General features: G+C 48.6%; 7 protein-coding genes across 7 annotated transcripts; 2 read left to right on the forward strand and 5 right to left on the reverse strand.

The window, feature by feature from the left end:
- Window positions 1-2,430: 2,430 nt before the first annotated feature.
- C7M61_004278 (uncharacterized protein) lies at window positions 2,431-3,546 on the reverse strand (the record flags this gene model as incomplete). Its single annotated transcript, XM_024859600.1, has 1 exon — window positions 2,431-3,546. The coding sequence occupies one exon, from the start codon at window positions 3,544-3,546 to the stop codon at window positions 2,431-2,433; it is 1,116 nt and encodes a 371-aa protein (XP_024712269.1).
- Window positions 3,547-4,112: 566 nt separating this feature from the next.
- Window positions 4,113-5,765, reverse strand: MET1 (uroporphyrinogen-III C-methyltransferase; the record flags this gene model as incomplete). Its single annotated transcript, XM_024859601.1, has 1 exon — window positions 4,113-5,765. One exon carries the CDS (start codon window positions 5,763-5,765, stop codon window positions 4,113-4,115), a length of 1,653 nt encoding a protein of 550 aa, XP_024712270.1.
- A 1,243-nt stretch (window positions 5,766-7,008) lies between these two features.
- Window positions 7,009-8,331, forward strand: C7M61_004280 (uncharacterized protein; the record flags this gene model as incomplete). The annotated part of the gene is made up of 1 exon (XM_024859602.1): window positions 7,009-8,331. One exon carries the CDS (start codon window positions 7,009-7,011, stop codon window positions 8,329-8,331), a length of 1,323 nt encoding a protein of 440 aa, XP_024712271.1.
- A 463-nt stretch (window positions 8,332-8,794) lies between these two features.
- On the reverse strand, window positions 8,795-9,301 carry C7M61_004281 (uncharacterized protein; the record flags this gene model as incomplete). Its single annotated transcript, XM_024859603.1, has 1 exon — window positions 8,795-9,301. The coding sequence occupies one exon, from the start codon at window positions 9,299-9,301 to the stop codon at window positions 8,795-8,797; it is 507 nt and encodes a 168-aa protein (XP_024712272.1).
- Window positions 9,302-10,858: 1,557 nt separating this feature from the next.
- On the reverse strand, window positions 10,859-13,972 carry SCT2 (bifunctional glycerol-3-phosphate/glycerone-phosphate O-acyltransferase; the record flags this gene model as incomplete). Its single annotated transcript, XM_024859604.1, has 2 exons — window positions 10,859-11,039; window positions 11,796-13,972. The coding sequence occupies 2 exons, from the start codon at window positions 13,970-13,972 to the stop codon at window positions 10,859-10,861; spliced, it is 2,358 nt and encodes a 785-aa protein (XP_024712273.1).
- Window positions 13,973-14,641: 669 nt separating this feature from the next.
- Window positions 14,642-15,261, reverse strand: C7M61_004283 (TRAPP complex core subunit; the record flags this gene model as incomplete). Its single annotated transcript, XM_024859605.1, has 2 exons — window positions 14,642-15,160; window positions 15,205-15,261. 2 exons carry the CDS (start codon window positions 15,259-15,261, stop codon window positions 14,642-14,644), a joined length of 576 nt encoding a protein of 191 aa, XP_024712274.1.
- Window positions 15,262-17,673: 2,412 nt separating this feature from the next.
- SUR2 (sphingosine hydroxylase) lies at window positions 17,674-18,738 on the forward strand (the record flags this gene model as incomplete). Its single annotated transcript, XM_024859606.1, has 1 exon — window positions 17,674-18,738. The coding sequence occupies one exon, from the start codon at window positions 17,674-17,676 to the stop codon at window positions 18,736-18,738; it is 1,065 nt and encodes a 354-aa protein (XP_024712275.1).
- Between the last annotated feature and the right edge of the window lie 470 nt (window positions 18,739-19,208).

Raw genomic sequence — 19,208 nt, forward strand, 5'->3', positions numbered from 1 at the left:
AAGCCGACGTCTATTCTTAATTTCAAAAACGTTCAATTCAGGTCTGGCGACCTCGCCCTCGGGCATTTATAGAAGGAAATATTAGGTACACGTTGACACCCGTCATTTGTTTTGTCAGTAGCCAAGGGTCCTGGTGGCTCCCTCCAACTCATGCACAAGAATGGCCACGCACAAAGTCCTATATTAGCAATTAGGCGCCACAAACGTACTACAGCTCCTGGCACCGACTTGCCCGTGTAGGTGTCATTGGGTTGAGAGCTTTGGTATAGCAATGGTTACGCCTAACCTATCTCCGGGTCTTGTGCAACGTAGGACATGTTATATCAAGATAACCGTTCCGACGGAGATGTTTGAGGCATGGCGGGCTGCAAAACGACGCCAGCTCTAGGACGATGGAATAACCTAGTTATTGACGGAACACCGGTATAAGACCGAGCCAATGCGCAGCCTACGATAAAGCTTGCCGCGTTGCAGGAAGGCGGTAGGTAGCAAAGCGCAATTTTATCACGGGTGCATAGCCAGACTTTCAAATACACAAAGGGGAAACTTTGTGGCACTGCAGATCTAAAGGGCTTCAACGGAGACGTACTTGTTTGGAGCGACGGAGTTTACGCTCTCCTAGAAGAAGGACATTGCAATGTGTTGACGTGGGGGGCAGGCCGCGAGGTTAACGCACAGCGCCGCATGATGTATCCGGTAATGCAGGGATCAGCATGCAATAGGCTCGTGAGAGAGTGAGTGCTGCATGAGCATGCAAGACGCCGATTGAGTAGAGATCAAACGGGCAGGTGGCTTTGGTGGGCAAAAAAAAAAGCCTCCCGCGTCTTGGGCATTATTGCGCTGTTAAGGTGGCTCAGATCCATGGGCAAACAAAGTTAGATTCAATGGGCAAAGCGCTCTCCATACCAACACGATCGGGTAATCGATCTGGCGCCCGATTCTCTGTTTTGTGTTCGTTCGGTCGTCGGGAAAAGCGCAACTTTGCTGTTCATTTTCAAGGCGCCACAACCAATCGCAATAATGATCCAGCCAGGATGACTCGCTTGACTCAGCACCAATGCGGTAACTCCCATCGGTAGGTTTCTTTCACATGCATCGCTAACCGGAGCGCTCACCGGCTTGACTATTCATCATGTAGGAACATTAGAGGTATTTTTTTAAAACCAAATAGCCAGCTCCACCTTGCTAATTATTGCTCCGCTCCGTTTTCTCTAACCATCAACAGGCACCGTTCTTCTTCCACAATAGGCAATCGACAGGTTCATTGTCTCGCGACAATAAGGCACTTATTGTCCTCGAGAGATGAAGTCCGCTGGTATGTCGATCGAGCTATTGAATTACAACTTTGCAAGCACAAAGCAGAGTTAGCATCCTCACCGTTCACCTTGCCTCGGAGATATCATTAAGCACCCTGTGGTTCACAAATAAGACTGTGTGCTTAGCCAGGGATGCAGACCTCAGAGTATAATTTTTTTTTTTTTTCGGTTTGACGTCCGGTTAAGAGAGGTGCGGTCGCCCTGTGAGTGAGACAAAGGAGGGGCGGCTTTTCGGTTCATTCGCATCCTGCAGGCAATCGGCCAGCTGCAACCTGGTCTTCTGGAAACTCGTCAAGATATTTTTTAGCTCGCTGTAGAAGCCTTGCATGTCTCTCACTCTCTCGCTTAAAAGCTCACTTTCGCCAAGAGCCTATCCAAATGACACTCTGGCGATAAAAAAAAATCTGGCGTTTTTTTGATGAAGCAATTCCGTTAATCGCAAATTCAACAATCTCTTTGTTGGATGTGTGAGATCATGGAACATTCTTTACTTCCTGAAAACAAGTTGAGCTAAAACCCGATAGTCTGCTCGCAAAAACCGCCGATCGCCCAACCCACATTGTGGAGTGATATAAAACGCAATTATGCGCTCGCGTGCTGTTATTTTTTTCGACCAACGCTGGGATCTTCCTTGCGTTGAGGCTCCCCAGATTGTTTCTAGAAACGTAGATCTAGCTCGTGAAAACTAAAGGCCCCTCAACATCCAAATCTAGGCATATTCTGATGTAAGGCGGCCTACATGCATGAGGCGGCCGTTAATCTGAAGCTCATTGAGATCACCAGATCGTTCATTATTCTCCAGAAGTCACTCATCGGTCAATCTGCCATTGTGGATCGCAGGGGCGTCTCTTAAAGTAGCCAAAATTCAGCCCGCCCACGTTCTCCGCTGATGAGACAATCGCCATTGTTATCTTAGACACGAGGGGATAATCATTGTCATAGGGCGCATCAACATCATTGTCTTGCGGATAACTTTACCGTCATCAGCGGGATTAGCTTTTAGATCGCGCAACTTACGATCTTCTTGTTTCATGAAACAAGCCTTCCGGCAAGACTTGCTGCAATTTCACGGAGCGGGCCTATGGCTGCAAGTAATCGTACATCCGTCATTGGCTCATTGTTTGTTGAGTACGTGCTCGACTGATTCTAGAACATTGTCAAACACCCCAACATTAGGCTTGTGCTTTATCACCGCCCAGTCATCGTCCTTGAAAACACCCGTCCGTAACAAAACAGATCGCCATCCACAAGCATTGGCACCGGCAATATCAGACTCTGGATTGTCGCCCACCATGTAGATTTCTGAAAATGGCGAATTCTCGGGCCTGACGTGCAATTTAGGAATAAACCCGTGGTCTTTGTGGCCGTGAATGATTTTGTGCCACTCAATAAGTACCCAATGGGCGTAATCGTGCTGAACAGGGAAAGGTTTGCCCAAGATGGTCAGTTCGAGGTTCTGTTCAGGCCTCAAGTCATTCATTTCGGCATAGAGACGCTCCACCACCATTCTAAAAGCTCCCTGACCGAAACGAGGCAAAACGTAGTCGTTGGCCCATACAAAGTCGTTGTTGCTGAATGCAATTGGCACCGAAGGCTTTGGTGAACGCTCGTCGAGGCCTCTCTTGGTCCCGACAATACCGTTTTTCGAGTTGAGAAGATCCATCACGATCTGCAAATCCGTGCCCATGTCCCTGGGATCGTTAAAGACCAAAACAGCATCAAACGGAGTGCTCAAATCCACATTACGGGCCATTGTGGCCAATTGCTCCTCCAGATACCTGTGGTGTGGAGAAACAGCAGGATCCAGTTTCACGATATCCATAGGCACCACCACGTCCTTGTATCCGTAATCCTCCGCCACGTACCGAGCTTTATCGTCGTTTCCGCCAACAACAAGCACCCTTTTGTATTTGCCCTCTTGAGCCCAGACTCTCATTGGTGTATGGCTTTGGACAATCTGGAGAGGCGATAAGTCGATTTGAAGCTGTTCGGAGAGAAAGTCGACTCTCGATTTTTCAGAAACACCACCGCCGTTGGTCAAAAGAATGAATGGGATTTTGTTTTTGTTAAGGAGATCGAGCGATGCGTGAGCCTGTGGAATCGGCTTTGATCCTCTCATAAGCACTCCATCTATATCGAACACAAACGCCACATCCGAACGAGAACGGTATAAGGTTCTAGGAACAAATGCACGTTTTGACAATTGCCTTAATGTGGGTGCCAAAAGCATTGTGGAGCGGAATGGTCGGGATAGTCTATTTGAGATAAGGTGTTCTGAAAGTGTTGATATCGCGCGCGGTAGGGTAGGTGAGGTAGTATTAGAGCACTAGGGGGGGATAGTAAATGGATTTGGAGTTTGTTAAAAAAAAAAAAGAGGTGTTGAAGGAGATTAAGAGCTGGTGTTGAAAAAAGAAGGTTTTTTTTAGGAAGCGGACTTGCGCTCTGATGGTGATTATAGTGGCTGCAAAATTCGAGAATGTATAGTGCACCATAATTGCTGATATCAGACCTTCAAACTCTATTGATATTCGTTGGTTGTCCATTAGATTTGATTTAATGGAAGGCTTCAAAACGTTTGTAGTTGATGCGGCATTTCGACTAGAAAAGCATGTCATAATACTCATGTATGGCTAACGATACCCCATGTAACTCGTGCATTGCAATAGTATCAACATTTAAACCTACCCCACAAACTCTGCTTCATCTCCTCGGGCCAACGTACTGAATTTTATCACCGTAACAAAGGCCTACACCCACACCTCCAAAACTGTCCCACTGTCTATGCATGTATCTCTATTACTTCGCCACAACTGGAACCTTCAAGTCGGGCGTGAGCGGCTCAGCAGCAATTCTCTCGCCCTCCACGGGATGGCTCAACTGCTGCAAAAATCCACTCAATTTGGGCTCGAGTGTACCTTCCTCAACGGTCCAGTCCTCGTCGCCCTTCTTTGTCAAAACATGGCAGGCATTGCCTGCAATAAATAATCCCGGGGGTCTCGAACCCAAGGCCTCGGTAGCTGCTGCCGCCTTCTCCAATGTCGTTCTGATAACCCGCTGGTCTGGACAGGAGGCCCGCTCCACAATAGCCACGGGAAGATCAGCTCTCCAGCCTTTCTCCTCGATCAAGTGGGGGATCAACAGAACAATTCTGTGGAGAGCCATGAGGAACACGGTCGTACGGGACTCCACGAATTCTGGAAGGTTCGGAAGAGCTCCACGGCGGCCGGTTCCAGTGCATATAAGTACCTGGTCAGCTACCTCACGATGAGTAGCTGGAATATTCAGGTACACGGGTGCTGCCAAAGCAGAGGTGATGCCAGGAAGAACCACGGGCGGGAAGCCGTGTTCAGTGAAAAAATTGAACTCTTCACCGCCACGGCCAAATATGTACGGATCGCCCTGTTTCAACCTCACCACCTTCTCACCTTTTTGAAGGGCATCAAGCCCGATCTCCAAAAGCTCCTGCTGGGCACGCTCAGCGTTGCCGGGGAACTTTCTGGCAATAAATAGTCTGGTGCTTTTCTTGGGAATAAGATCAAGCACCTGTTGAGGAACAAGCTTGTCTGCCAAAATGAGGTCAGCAGAGTGGATTTCCTGAAGCGCTCCAAGCGTAAGCATGGAAACGGAGCCGGGACCGGAACCCACGAGAGAAAGTTCTCCTTTCTTCTGGAGCTTCTGTCTCTTTCTCTGGAGGCTTTCCTCCTTGTCTTGTCTGTACTGCTCCTTCAAGTCCTCCAATGAGATCTCTGCTAATTTCGAAAGCGGATAGTATTCCACAATCTGAGAAAGCCAGCGGGACCGCTGCGTAGCCTGCTGCAGTCTGGTCATGCTGAACTCCTTAACCAACGAATTAAGCTTACTGGTGGTTATGGCATCATCATCGTGGCCACCAACTTCTTCAAGATCGTCCTCCTGGATCTGCTTTCGGAGCTCACCGACTCTATTGCAAATTTCAGCAATGTTGGGTGGCAAAGACGAAACAAGCTCTCTTTTGATTCTGGAGGCCAATTTGCAACCTTTTCCTGAGGTTGTCACGCCAAACTGGAAATCGCCAGCCGTGTGTGTGGAGAGCAAAGTGAAGGTGCTGAGTTCGGCGGAATCGGTGATATTCACAGGAATCCGTAGCCTCTTGCAGTCGTCAGAAACCTGTTTCTTGAGAAGCAGCTCTGTGTGAGATAAGGTGACAAAGACCCTGTCCACGACATTGTCGACATCCGGGCGTCCGAGCTGTTGAAGAAGCGTCTTTGAGTACTCCTCCTTGACATGTTTCACTTTGCCTTCTTCGACGAGTCCCTCTAAAGTTTTGGGAAGCTCATCGGAAACTTCAATAAGTATGGGGGAAGCCCCTGCGGCCAAAATGGCCTTGGCTCTGATGGCAGCAACAGGAGCCTTTCCACCGACGATCACGTGCAGTTCACCAGCACAGTTGAGTGACGCTAGAAGGGTCATGAGTGGTTTGGGGTTTCTTGATGGATCCTGCTTGATTATGTACTTTGCAGCCGTCCTGATTAGCTACTTGCACGTGAGCGATGCACGTGAGGAGATGTAATCAGCACGTGATGAGTGGAGGGTGATTCGTATCACGGGAACAAAGTCACCCGCACTGGGTCACGTGCCTCTTGCCACGTGATTCCCGTTTCCCGGACCAAATTTCCCCTTCCGCGTGCGGCCCACAATGCAATATAACAATTGCAACGCGGGGCAAATCCAGCGTGGGGGCGGGGCATGTAGATCAAAAGAACCCAGTGGTTGCAAAAACTCCACCCTTTCTGCTGCTCCGCTAAAGTCCTCCTGCTGGAGAAACTCCCGGAAAGAAAAAGAAAAGAAGAAAGCATCATTGCCCGCCGCGCATGGAAAGCAATGCATGGGCCTGCCACAGACAAAGCTTTTTCACTCGGTCTGGTCCAGTCGACAGAGCAACCAATGCCAAAAGCAGACAATTATAAGCGGTTTCTGCTGGTGGCCTGACACGTCTTTGAGTTTAGCTTTTTGGGCAACTGGCGAACCTAAAATGGGTGTTCTATCCCCAAACCCACCACCATCGTGATCGATCACAAAGGCGCCTAAATTATGGGCTTCCGAATGCCGACAAGTGGTCCATACCAAAATACCCGCCTGGGCCTCGGTGGGCGGGACAAAAAGTGGGCTTCAGTACGACGATGACGTCGGTGTGGGCACGGTCCAATGGGCGTGGGGGGTTCTTTTGGTGGATGTTGAATTCTCACCAGCCCAAGGCGTCTTTCTGGGTCACGCGCCCCTGGGTACTTTGAAGCTGGGGCTGTGATGAGGCTGGTGACATCTAGAACAACTTTTCTGCTGGAAATTGAGATTTTGATGGAGAAGAAGGATGGCTGCAAAATAGCCTATGGAAGGGCTTTTTATTGAATTGACTGGAAAGCTAAGGGGGTGTTAGTACACCCGTGCACCAAGACATCTAGCCGTGACGATCGAGCGGGAAGTAGGGCCGTTGTAAGCACAGCGGCTAAATTCCAACAGGCTAGTTTCCATGGTTATGTGGGTAAGGGTCGAACAAATGTCGCGCGATGGAGTGTCGCGATGTCGTGGACAGACCCACTGCAGCGCTGCATCTCCCAGTATATCCACATGAGGCGAATGAGGCGTGCATTTTTTCGCTTCTCTCTTTGCAACCAGCTCTTTTTCTTAAGAGCTACACACTGAATTCTGCAAATCCATGCCTCCAAAAAGACCGTTAGGCTTGGGCAAGGCTGCCCGGGCGAAAAAGCAAAAAAACGAAGCCGCAGACGAAGATGGAGCCCCAAATGGCCACTCTGATGCTCCTGTGGCTAGTGAATCGAATGGATCGAATAACGAAGAACCCAACGAGCTTACTGTGGAGTTGGGTGCTGAAATCGACGCTAACGACGCCGTGGGCCAGTTGGCCGCTTTGTGGAGAACCTATTTTGTGCTGGAAGACAAGAAAGAGCTTGTTCTCAACGGCATCATCCACGAATGCGACAGAATCTTAAGAAAAGCCCATCTGGACAAGTCGGACAGCGACGAGGAGAACGTGGACATCACGGGCCGCTTTTACGCCATATACGCGTTGGCGCTTTCCAACTTGGCCTTCTTCCACACTGAAGAAAGAGACAAGGTGGAGGCCTACTTCACGGAAGCCATGGATCGCATATCCCGGGGCGAGGAGCTCTTCCCCAACTCCGTAGACATTCTTTTTGCCAAGGCACGTATCATGATCAACAAGATCGCCTTGACGGTGATTTCTCGTTTGGATACCGAGAGCAGAGTGGGTGCAAAATCGCAGACCGGTGCTCAGCTTTTGGACGAGTGTCTTGCCCAGTGGGAGAAGGCCGAGTCTATTTCTGGCGAACTCAATCAGTACGACTACTACAACATCGAGAGCTTGGATTTCCTACAGGCTTTGGACGACCTCCTTGATGTGGTGGACAACTTTGGCCAGGAGCACATGGAAGGGGAGGATTCCGACGCTGAAGATGACGCTCTGGAGCACAGGTTGGATGAAAACCACCCGCTTTTCTCCATCAAGAACACAGACAAGTACAACCGATGGTGGAGAGATCACCTGATCATCTTCTTGGGCAACTTAGACAAACGCCTAGCCGGCGAAACAAAGAAAGAGAAGGACCACCCATTGACCACCTTGCGCCGGGAATTGTGCAAGCGTTTGGGCCAGTCCTACCTTATGGAGGCCGAAACACCCTCCAACGTGTACACTACATTGACCTACTATGCTAAGGACAAGAAGGACATTGACGGTCTTTCGAGGGACGAGGCTCAGAAAGCCAGTCAACAATTGTACCTGACGGCACTCAAGTACTTGAAGGATTCGCAAGACGAGGACGAGCCCGAAACCTGGGTGAATGTGGCCGAGGCCATGATTCTGTTAGGAAATGTCCACGACCTTGACAGTCCAGACCAGGAAAAGGCCTACAAGGACGCTGAGAACATCTTGGTGAAGGCCAACAACGCTACGAACGGTAAATTTGATGACATTTTGCATAACTTGTTGAATAATTGATAGCATTCCCAGGGACTAATGACTTCTGTATAGTAACGATCCGCTCACTGTTAGGATTTCTGTAAGGCTAGATTATCATAATGTAAGGCGGAAAAGTATATATTGTTGGTTTCATGGAGAAGGGGTCTGGGGTGTGTTGACTCATATTGATGATGGACCTTATTATCTAAAAGACAGTATTACCCTAGTAAGACAAACCTACCCTAGTAAGAAAACATACACTGTTTGCACATTCTGAAATCCAGTAGAAAGTCGTATATCGTGCTATCTGTCGATCTTCCTAGCATCTACTTACGCATATACGGATTCTTCGCTAATCATAGCAAATGCCTTGAGCGGCTGCACTAAAATACACTTTTAAATCCCCCTAGACCCACTCTACACTGTTCTACATTCATCTATCATTAACGTGTTCATCGTACAAAGGTATAAAGCAGGCAGGCTCTATCAACGGCAGGGTGGCTCACACTCTAGATGCAATGGTGCTCTCGCTTTGAAGCTTCATGGCGTTTCTTTCATGAGCATCGTCCTTGCAGTATTGCAACCCCGTGCAAGCGTGGTCCTCCAAGAGCCTGTGCTTGGCGCAGAACTTGCCGTTGCAGTGACCGCAGTCGCCCACCATTCTGAGAGCAACCGATGAGCACAGGCTGAAGGAGCAGCGGTTCTTCTTGGATTTCTTCTTTGTGGCTGTCACGGGTGCCTTAGCCGGAGCCAGCGCCTCGGGCGCCTCGGCGGCGTTCATGAGAATGACAGTATTGTGGGGGTTCGAAGGCACCATCTCAAAAGTGTCTAGCGTCTTGTAGTAAGGGGCCAAACGGGCACCGTTGTAAATGAGCTTGAAGTCGGAAGGCAAGGAGGTGTCTGGCGGGCATCCGACCTTAGCAGCGTTGGCAAGATCCTCAACCGTGGAGTTGTCTGGCACTGTGACCGAGTAGGAGACCTCGGTGGATAATCTGAATGTGATTTTCATGGCTGAGCGGTATTTGCTGGTATTGGTAGGCGGTGGTTTGGAAAGTCTAAAAAAGCGGGTGGTTGGGCGTTTTTATGTGTTTTGGTGAAGCGATTCAGGAAAAAGATGTAGTGGCAATAGGTTGTGGCTCGGGCGATAGCGGATCAGCGATAACAGGCGGGTCTTGTATGCAGTGCGGCTTACTTGCTGGGCCGATGTGGAGTATGAAAAGTGTGGATAATGTGTGGAAAAGAAGAAAAAGAAAAAAAAAGGTGGAGTTTCACGATTTCGAGTTTCTTTTATGGTTGATCGTCAAAGTTTGATTTGGTGGGTGTTGTCTTGTGATGGCTGAGTCAGCGGTCACGAGCATACCGAGCGCCTTGTTGCATCACACTTTGGAGAGACAAAGAGGAAGGAGAAGCCATATACGAGAGGCAGGTGGAAGGATTTTCGGTGATTCTGGGGGGTTTGAAAAAGTTTGTTATTTTGAGCTTTTGGAATTTTCAGGTTTTGAAGGTTGTCATTTGGGAAAACCGCCTTTGGTGCAAATGACGTAGTGGACATTCTCAGGCGGGCCGATACTTTAGATATTTTCGGACCTTGAAAGTCTAAATATCTCTCGGAATTTTCAACCCTGCTATGCGTGGAATGTAGAATACACGGGAACCTTCACGATACGAGCCATGTGATTGGCGGTCTAGTTTCCGATATTGCACTTAATCCAGGGCCGCCTTGCAAAAAGAAACAAGCGACGGAAACCTGAAACCATGGTAACACATTTTCACATATACATTTTTCACGAATATTCAAAAATTGCCTTTGATGTATTTTGAAAATAAAAGTGTTCTGGTTTCCGGCCCACCGGAATACAGCTACAGGTTCCCCGTCGGCTTGAGCGGGCAGAGTGCCGGTATTTCACTTTCGTATGTTTTCCGAATTTTCATTCCATCTATTCATTATTCGTTATGGGCGGCCGGCCGCCGTATTGTAGAAATAAACTTTGCCAGAGCAAAAATACTGCGTCTTGCTTGTCCAGGCGTGCTAGGCTTAGATTGAAGCCAAAGTCAAAAACACGGCCGTGGATCCAAAAAAGGCAGTTTGATTGGTGAAATAGCCTTTTCAACACGTCTGGCATCAACAAAACAAACTTCGTTGAAGAGCTTGTTTTGGGGTATGTGATTGCCGAGGCTTAACTATTTTTGTTTACCATCCGAGGTCCCTCGAGGTTTCCGTATCACCTCGTCAGCAAAGAGGCAACAAGCGAAACAAACAGTTCTTTTTTCAAGTTTATGATTTTATGCCTCACGGGTGATTTGCCGTGGTCGGTTTCCGTGGGGTAGGTAGCGTCGTATGATGATCAACATCCACAACATCAGCAGACTACCAAAGCTGGTAAAGTCTGAATTTTCAAAACTTCTCCATTCTTCTCCTCTTGGTGCTTTTTAGGAGATCACGAAAAAAGCGTCTTCTGTACCCCTGGCACATTCCAGGTTTAGTTCCGTTCTTCACCGTTCAGTTCCGTTATCACCCAAAGGATAACAACAACTTCAACAAAATCACCATCACTTCACTTCCTCCTCACTTCTTAAAGTCGATGTCAATGGCCTGGACAATCTTGGGAACCCAGGGCTCTTCTTCCACAACTTCATCCGTTCTAGTGGACGACATGGAGCACCTGGTCACTCTCAACTTTGTATCTGCTGGAATAGGCGTGGCGGCAGCCAACGCCAACAAAAACAAGTAAAGCTTCATGGCAGAGCTGAATTGTAAAAAAAAAGTGGTTACGAGTTTTTCGGTCTACATTGGCGCCATTTATCTCATGGCTGCAACGCTCCTAAAGCTGAGCCTTTTCGGCCGCGCTGCCAGGGCTAGGCAACATTTTTACCCCAATGGGAAACACATGTTAGGCAAGGGGGCAAAGTACGATCGGCCTCCACAAGCGTCTGCCCACGTTTGTTTTTTTCTGCTCTTCTGGAAAAGGCTAAAACGTCGGCTTAGGTTATTTTCCGTGACCCGCTCAGGTCTTTTTTCCCCTTATAGCGTGATTCGCCTTTGCCCGAGGTCTCACCTTTTTTCTCTCCGTATGTTGTTTTTCCAAGTATTTTTGTTGCAACTGTGCCCCATGCACCAGTTCCTAACACAGCCCTTAACAGCGCATCGCCTCTTAAGCGAGCCAGCAAACCCCAGATATCGCCATTCCTTGTAAATCTCGTAGATATTCAATGCACTATAATCGATCCAGAAGCCCCCCTGGCTGGTGGATCTGTCCTCCGCACTCGCCCAGCTTTGCACCAAAAGCACCTCACTGCAAGGTGGTGCAAGATCAACAACGGTCTGGCCGCTCAATGCCCAGCTTCTTCACCGCGTTATCATAACCAGCAGGTTCATCTCTGATCACAGCGATTTCCGCTTTTTTCGTCCACATTAGCGCTAGGCTTAGCATACCAGACGTCACGGTTGCAAATCACGGTGCAGCCAGCAACTACACGCGAGAACCTCTCGTCTTCCTCACCACCGGTTGGCCTTCTTCTTCATAGCCGTACGAAGCCTCAACCGAGCATTCTCTCTCCTCTCGTCCTCGTCGTCCTCAACTTCACGTTCCGTTTCCTCCACGTCCCCGTCCTTCTCCTGTGTTTCCTGCGTGATATCACTGACATCGGTGTCGTCCTCCAGGGTCGTCGTATCCTTCTCGTCAACAGAAGAGAAAATCGGAATGTTGCTCAAGTTGTCGAGCCAGTAGGATTCGCTTCTGGAATACACCAGGCCCAGGTCCGGTACAGCCTCCACATTGTCGTTCTCAAGCACCTCTCCAAGATCGCTCGTGCTCTCGTCGATCCGGTTGTATTCGCGATAGAACTTGTCGTAATCGTCAAAGATCAGGGGTCCGTACTTCTCACAAAACTCCATCACTTCATGCGCTAACTTCCTCCTCGTATTCTTGAGCTCTTCAATCTGCACCATATCCAGATGGTGCGATAACATTGAGATCAAAAGAGGCTTTAACGATTTGTACGTATCCACACAGCTCTCGCCCGTTCTCAACGATGCATAGGTTGTGAGCACCATCCACAAATACATGGCGATGAAAAGAATTATGAGGGGTATCTCGTTTCTGACAAATTCACTTGCAGACCTCAAAAGCCAGCATGCAATGGTGGCCCAGAAGATGTAAAGAGCCGGTGCAAGGCCGAGAGCCACTAAGATCTTCCAGGTGCTTATCACGTCATTTGCTTTGATCTTCACCACCGATCCAGCCAATGCCTCCTTGGCCTTTTCCTTGGAAATACGGCGTGATACTATGAACACTGGCGCAAACATAAACACGCCTGGCAACGAAAGAAGCAAGAAGAAGAATACCCGGAATGAACGAACCGCAAAACGGTAAAATACGACCCATCTGTTGGAGCTTGTGAGATCCTCAACCTGGTGGTCGTGAAGCGACATGGCCATGAGCATCTTGTTATAATGGTAGACATTATCTCTGAGGTGAGCAACATCAGGCCTGTGCTTATACTTCTGATAGCCCTTCATGAGTCGTCTGTTCATCTCCACTACCAATGGCAACGGGATGTGCTCTCTGTTGGCGGCGGTGTACAATCTTCTTGCTGCCTGGATCACCATGAGTGTGTCGAAATCATCGCAAGTGACCGTCACTTCCTTTAGTCTCAATGTGATCAATTCAATCAACTTGTTGACAACATCCCTGGAGTTCTGCTCATACTTGATGCTATCCTTCTTAGTCACACGGATGGGCTTACCGTACTCCACCACAACTCTGGACCGGAAGCGATGCGGATGAAAGTAGTTGAGACCCACAGGAATGATGTTGACAACGGCGTCGGGGTCGTCAGACTTGGATACAGCTCCCAATGCCATAATACCCACACCAGGTTTCAATGGGAGCAAACCCGGTCTGTCATGCAGCCCTCCTTCTGGAAAAATACCCATAACCTTGCCCTTGTTGAGATGGTTGAAAACATTGTCAAAAACCTGGTGATTGTCAACATGAGGAGCGGTCTTGTAGTTCGTTCCATTCGTGAGAAGGTCTATGATGCGCTTGTCACGCTCGGTGGACTTCTCAAAGTTCACCTTGAATGGCTTCTTCAACACAATTCTTGTGTCAGAAACCACCTGGTCAATCTGAGCATTACCCAAACTGTTGGGAAGACCCAAAAGGCCCTTTGGTTCGGCCTCCTCCGTGAATTTGGTACCCTCACCAATGACGTCGACGTTATCCCCGTCGGGATCAAAGTTCTCCACTTTAATCGTCCCCAGAGCTGGTTTGACCAAATCTTGAGCCCTCTCCACGGGAATGGCGCTACACAAGCGGGCAGCCGTGCCAATGAAACCTCTTCTGTATGACTTGGCGGCTGTGAGTAGCGAAATTCTCCGTCCGGAGGTAGCTCTGGTTGTAGACATCACCACCAACGGATCGACGAACTGGTTGTGGTGAGGAGCAATGACGAAGATGATGGCACCCTTCTTGGGGATGTTGAAGGTACCACGCAGACGGATGTCTCTGAAAAATGTGTGGATCACCATGTTGAAGAACCATATCACTAGGTCGTACGAGAGCATCAACAAGATGGTTTTGAGGAGCTCTAGAGGGCTCCTCTTCTTGCGGTGCTGGGCGGCCTCGGGATCATTGAAAAGCCCATCAATTGGATTGATTGTCATTTCCAGATTACCCATTGCTCGTAATTTCAGTGGTTGTTGGAGGATTCTTGTTTGAGGCCGAGGGGGGTATAATTCCTGCCGATGGTCACGTGTATCGAGCCGGACTTGCTGTTTGCGGAAGATCTTCTGGGGAAGCTGCAAATCTTTCTGGAAATTCGTGAATTTGAAAATATATTTTGGAGATTCTTACTGGGGGCCTGTTCTGTGCTTCTGGAATGTCCTGCTTTGTGTACTTAGTGCGATGTCTGCAGGGCTTTGTAGGTGCTCACCGGGGTAGGATGTCTTAGATATTGATGTGGGGGAATTTGGGGTGGGCCGTAAAGATTAATTGATCTTTTCTTCGGCGTATATGTTGAGGTGATTGGCCGAACGGCGAATGTGCCGCAATTGGCCATTCGCCAAGACTAGCGGCGTGAAAATATTGGTGTCATGCCACCGAGCACCCACCAAAGTTTCTAGGTCGACAGGCACGTATTTTTTGGTCATGAACTGTCGTAGTTGAGTGGATGAGTAGGGGCGGCGATTGGTTCAAAGCATGGGGAAATGCCGAAACCAATGAGGCTGAATGTTCGGGCCAGTTGCAGCAGATCTATATTCCACGCCGCAGAAGTTGACAGAATAGGATGACTCGAGTCTGAAGCTTCCCACTGCCCATTCTATATCAAATCATCAATCTCCTCGGCCTTAATCCTCTCCAGCAGGTACCTCATCCTTGAGGATCTTGTTCAACTTCACCTTCAACTCGGTCTTGTCGTCTCCTCTCAAAGCGTCTCTCACGAAAAACACATCCGTGTCAAGCTGCACCATCTGCAAAGCGCCCCTCAACACTCCACAGTACAACTGGGAGTACCAGAGCTCTTTTTGGATCTTGGGGTCCAGCGTGACAGGAAGCTCGACGAAATCGGCAAGCGGGTTCTCGGTGAAAACCAATGAAAAGCTTTTGCCGTCGGCACCGAAATTCTCCACCGAAGGCGTGATGTTGAGGAACATCTTGAAACCAACTTTGCTGATCATTTCGGCTGTTTCCTTGAACAGCAGGCACCGCTGGGCACCCGTCTTGGCCAAAAACTCCTCAATAAGACGAAGCCCGATATTGTATCCCATTTTGTCAAGTTGGCGGTTGACTTCAGCATAGTTGTTGTTCAAGTCTCTACAAAGCTGAGCCACCACTGATCCGTAGGTGAGCGTGAAAAGCTCAGTGTTCTGATGTTAGTTGAATTGGTGAGGTCGGTTTAATTGGTACATACGATCTTCTCGGGGGTGTTCTTCCAGATGCTGTCGGCAGAGTACTTGGATTTCGACATAAGAAAGTAGTTGGTGATTTGTACTGCACGCGCCTGGGTTATTGGTTGGACCCAGCCTGGAGGGTGATATAGTGGAAGGGAGAAAAAAAAAAGACGTAGACAAGAGAAAAGTTTTTTCAAAGAGTTCAATTTTGGAGAAAAGGCAGGTTTTGGTTTTTTAGATGGTGAGGTGGTTGGGTATCTACCCTTGGGTTAGAGGTGAGAGGCTGTGAATGATCAGGGCTTCCTTTTCAGAAAACTGTTAATTGTTGATGCAGCATCTTTGAGATCTTCTTCGTCTTTTCGTCGTCTTATCAACTTTTCGTCTTATCGACTATCTTTATTCGCTCTAGTGGGGGGCTGAGGATAACCTCTAAGAAATGTTCGTGATGCACCGGTAAACGAGCTTTTAGCCGAAATAGAAAAGCCATGGTGTATCAAATCAGTGCCTCTAGCCATAAACCAAACCTTTTTATTCTGGTTACGGATTTTGGTAGTAATTCGAATAGGGTGGGGTTCTCTATTAGTGGCTCACCTAATGCTCTATCACAGTAGTGGGTCCGTTCAAATGGCGATTTCTCATACAAACCGTTCAATCTTATACTCGATTCCTCCTCCGAGCCTGAATCAAAAAAACGGCATTTCCTAGATTTCGTTGCGGTGAGTCCATAGCAAAAGACCCCAATACCATCCTCTCACTATCTCTCAACAACCTCACAAAGCATTTTACCCGCTTTGCCGACAGACGGAAACTTCCCTTTTTTGAGACACCTCGTAGGACTCCATTTCAATCACAAAATCAGATTTCGTCGTTCAACCAGCATTGCATCTTGGTTTGTGCTTCCATGATACCACCTTTCAGACTCTCACTGCAAGACCGTTATCAACAAGTCTGACCTCCGAATTCGGCAACAAGCCGGATCTCCGTGGGTACCAGAAATGTGGAATTTCACAATTTGTTCTACTGTGAACTTACTAACAGAAACAGAGGAAATTGTTCCACTGAGATAAAACCTCAGCCCTACCCACCCTAGGCACCCAAAAGCCCTTCCCATCCTAGCCAAGTCCCCAATTCCCAACACATGGTGGCTTGTGTCACCGCCGTGACCACAAAACCAGCCAATGGCTTCTCGCTTCTCACAATCATGTGTCAGTGCCCTGAAGAAGCCGTTTTGTGCTCCACGACTCCTATTGTAGCGCCAGCTTCGCCTATCGCAACAACGTGGACCACAGTAGCGCCACAGGATTGTTTCGGAAAAACCGTTTGCTGTTTTGCGAGGTCACCGTAGCTTAGCGCAAACGGCCTTGGTTTTGCGTTTCGCAGCCATTATCCAAAGAGTCACAAAGCCCTCAAGGCCCGGGTAAGCGACGAAGGGGAAAAGGGGCACCATTTAGCGATGCCCCAGTTGACGAGGAGTCACAATGGGGTGAAAATTTTCTGGAAACCGTTGCACACACAAGCATTGACGCTCAAGCACATTTTGCGCTATGGTGCTATATCAGCCATCTGAGACAATCCCGGTTTCACCTGAGACACCTGGACCCATTGGGATTAGACGATCTGAGAACAATGAACAGGCGATCCGCAAAGAGGGGGGCCAGAACGTTCGGATAAATCAGCATCTGGCTATTGTGATCCACGATGTTCCTTCACCTCGGTTCAGCCTCACTGCCCTGGTAACGATGCTTCAATGCTCCAGCCAAGGCAGAGATCGATTTTGATCGATTTTGGAAAAAAAGCCAGATTTGGGAATCGTGCATCTTTTAGGTCCATCTTCAATTGCCGATGACTTTTCATGTGGCCTTGCGTCTGGAGTGCTGCGTTTGCAGCCAAAGCGCTTTCAACACCTTTGTGGCCATTGTGGCACCGGAACCGTAAATTCCAAAACTCCCTATCCGAGGCTGAAACGTTCCACGTTCCACGGCTTTCACCCCTATCCGAAAAAATGGCCTTCAAAAAATCACACTAATTTCGTTTTCCATATCCTGTCTGACGATCCGTCCAGAACTCCTCGCTTTACAAATCTCACCCGACCACCTCAGGCCATGCACTACCAATGCAAGAGGCCACTTTTCGAATCAAGCCAGAAAAACACTCATTGCATGTTAAAAACTCTCCAGTAATGTTTTAATCCAGCAAGTTCATCCGGATAGGGGCCCCATCGGGTGAGTTGCTGTATAGCCTCGGACTTCGGATTTACAATGGCGAATTCCAAATAAATTACGTCAATCCCTAATTCAATTCTTCCGCTTTCCCTTTCCGTAATCCACCCGTCCGTTGAACGCAACTGTCCTTCTACATGGTGGCATCTATTCTTGTATCGGCCTCACGTGCTTTCCGAGCTGCGTATGGGTTTCTTTTTATTTTTCCTGCTCCACTATATAAGCGTTGCGCATCCTCAGCTCACAAACACACCACTGTCTTTTTCAAACATGGACGTGCTACTGCCTCCCGCTAACATCCTGGCAGCCGTGGCCGATGCTCTTTTACCTCCGCCGGTGCTAGTCGCTCCCAAGGGCGATCTTATCCCGGGAATCCCCGATGGCATCTTGGCTATTTTCGCTCCCGTTATCGCCTACTGGACCTACTCCACCTTTTTCCATATAATCGACGTGTACGAGCTCGCGGAGAAATACCGTATCCATCCCTCTGAAGAGGAGGAGCTGCGGAACAAGGCGCCTTTGCGTGATGTCTTGTTTGACGTTGTGGTGCAGCACATCATCCAGCTGGTGGTGGCTTACGCTGTTTACCGTATCGACCCCCCTCCCACGACGGGTCACGAGCTCTACCAGATATGGTACCTCAAGCACAACTGGGCTCCCTCTTGGGTCTCTGACTCGTTGCTTTGGTTTGCTTACACTTACGGCTGGCTGGTGCTCCGCATGGGCTTTGCTTTCTGCATCATCGATACCTGGCAGTACTGGCTTCACAGGACGATGCACTTGAACAAGACCCTCTACAGGCGTTTCCACTCGAGACACCACCGTCTCTATGTGCCCTACGCTTACGGTGCTCTTTACAACGACCCAGTGGAGGGTTTCTTGCTCGACACTGTGGGAACAGGCATAGCAGGCATTGTCACGCAGCTCTCGCCTCGTGAGTCTCTTTTCGTCTACGTTTTCGCTACGATGAAGACCGTGGATGACCACTGCGGCTACCGCCTTCCATGGGACCCCTTCCAGTTCCTTTTCCCAAACAACGCCATCTACCACGACATCCACCATCAGAACTGGGGCTTCCGCAACAACTTCTCCCAGCCCTTCTTCACCATCTGGGACCGCATCTCCAACACCCAGTACCAGTTTGTGCAAGAGTACAAGGACAAGCAGAACAAGATCACCTTGGAGAAGTACAAGCTTTTCTTGGCCCGCAGACAAGAGAGAAAGGATGCCTTGATGAAGAAGTCAGCTTCAACCGCTTCCACAAACTCCACGGACTCGTCCGAGTCCAACACCGCTGTCAGCACTCCTGTCAGCGAGAACAAAAAGACAATCTAAGCAGAGCCCTAATAATAACCCCCTGGCCTGCGATGTAATAGCATGTAATGAGGAACGCAATTGATAAATATTGGACTTTGTATTGTAGAGGTTAGAAAGTTGAATGTAACGCATTTCTCACCACGATCGGCATTCCGTGCATTGATCATCGAGATAAGCAGGAAGCTTATCCGAATATGCATCGTTTTCCGAACTATCGGGAAACACCATCGTCACATTTATTATGCATTAAATTTGTATAGTAAAGACTTTATGTCATTCAAATCTCATCGTTTAATTCCCGAGACGGTCACTGAATGTCAACAAACGGTTGCCATATAAGGAACGGCATGACCGTTGATTTTACACATTATGCTGAAAGATGCAGCTGTTGAATACAAGGCCGGTACCGGGCTATTTTTCACTCAATACGCTTTAAAATGGATGAATTTGTCATATTCTTGACTCATTCGGTGATCTTCAAGTATTCC

This window comes from Candidozyma pseudohaemuli, assembly GCF_003013735.1.
Source record: "Candidozyma pseudohaemuli strain B12108 chromosome Unknown scaffold00013, whole genome shotgun sequence".
In the NCBI taxonomy this organism is placed as follows: Eukaryota; Fungi; Ascomycota; class Pichiomycetes; order Serinales; family Metschnikowiaceae; genus Candidozyma; species Candidozyma pseudohaemuli.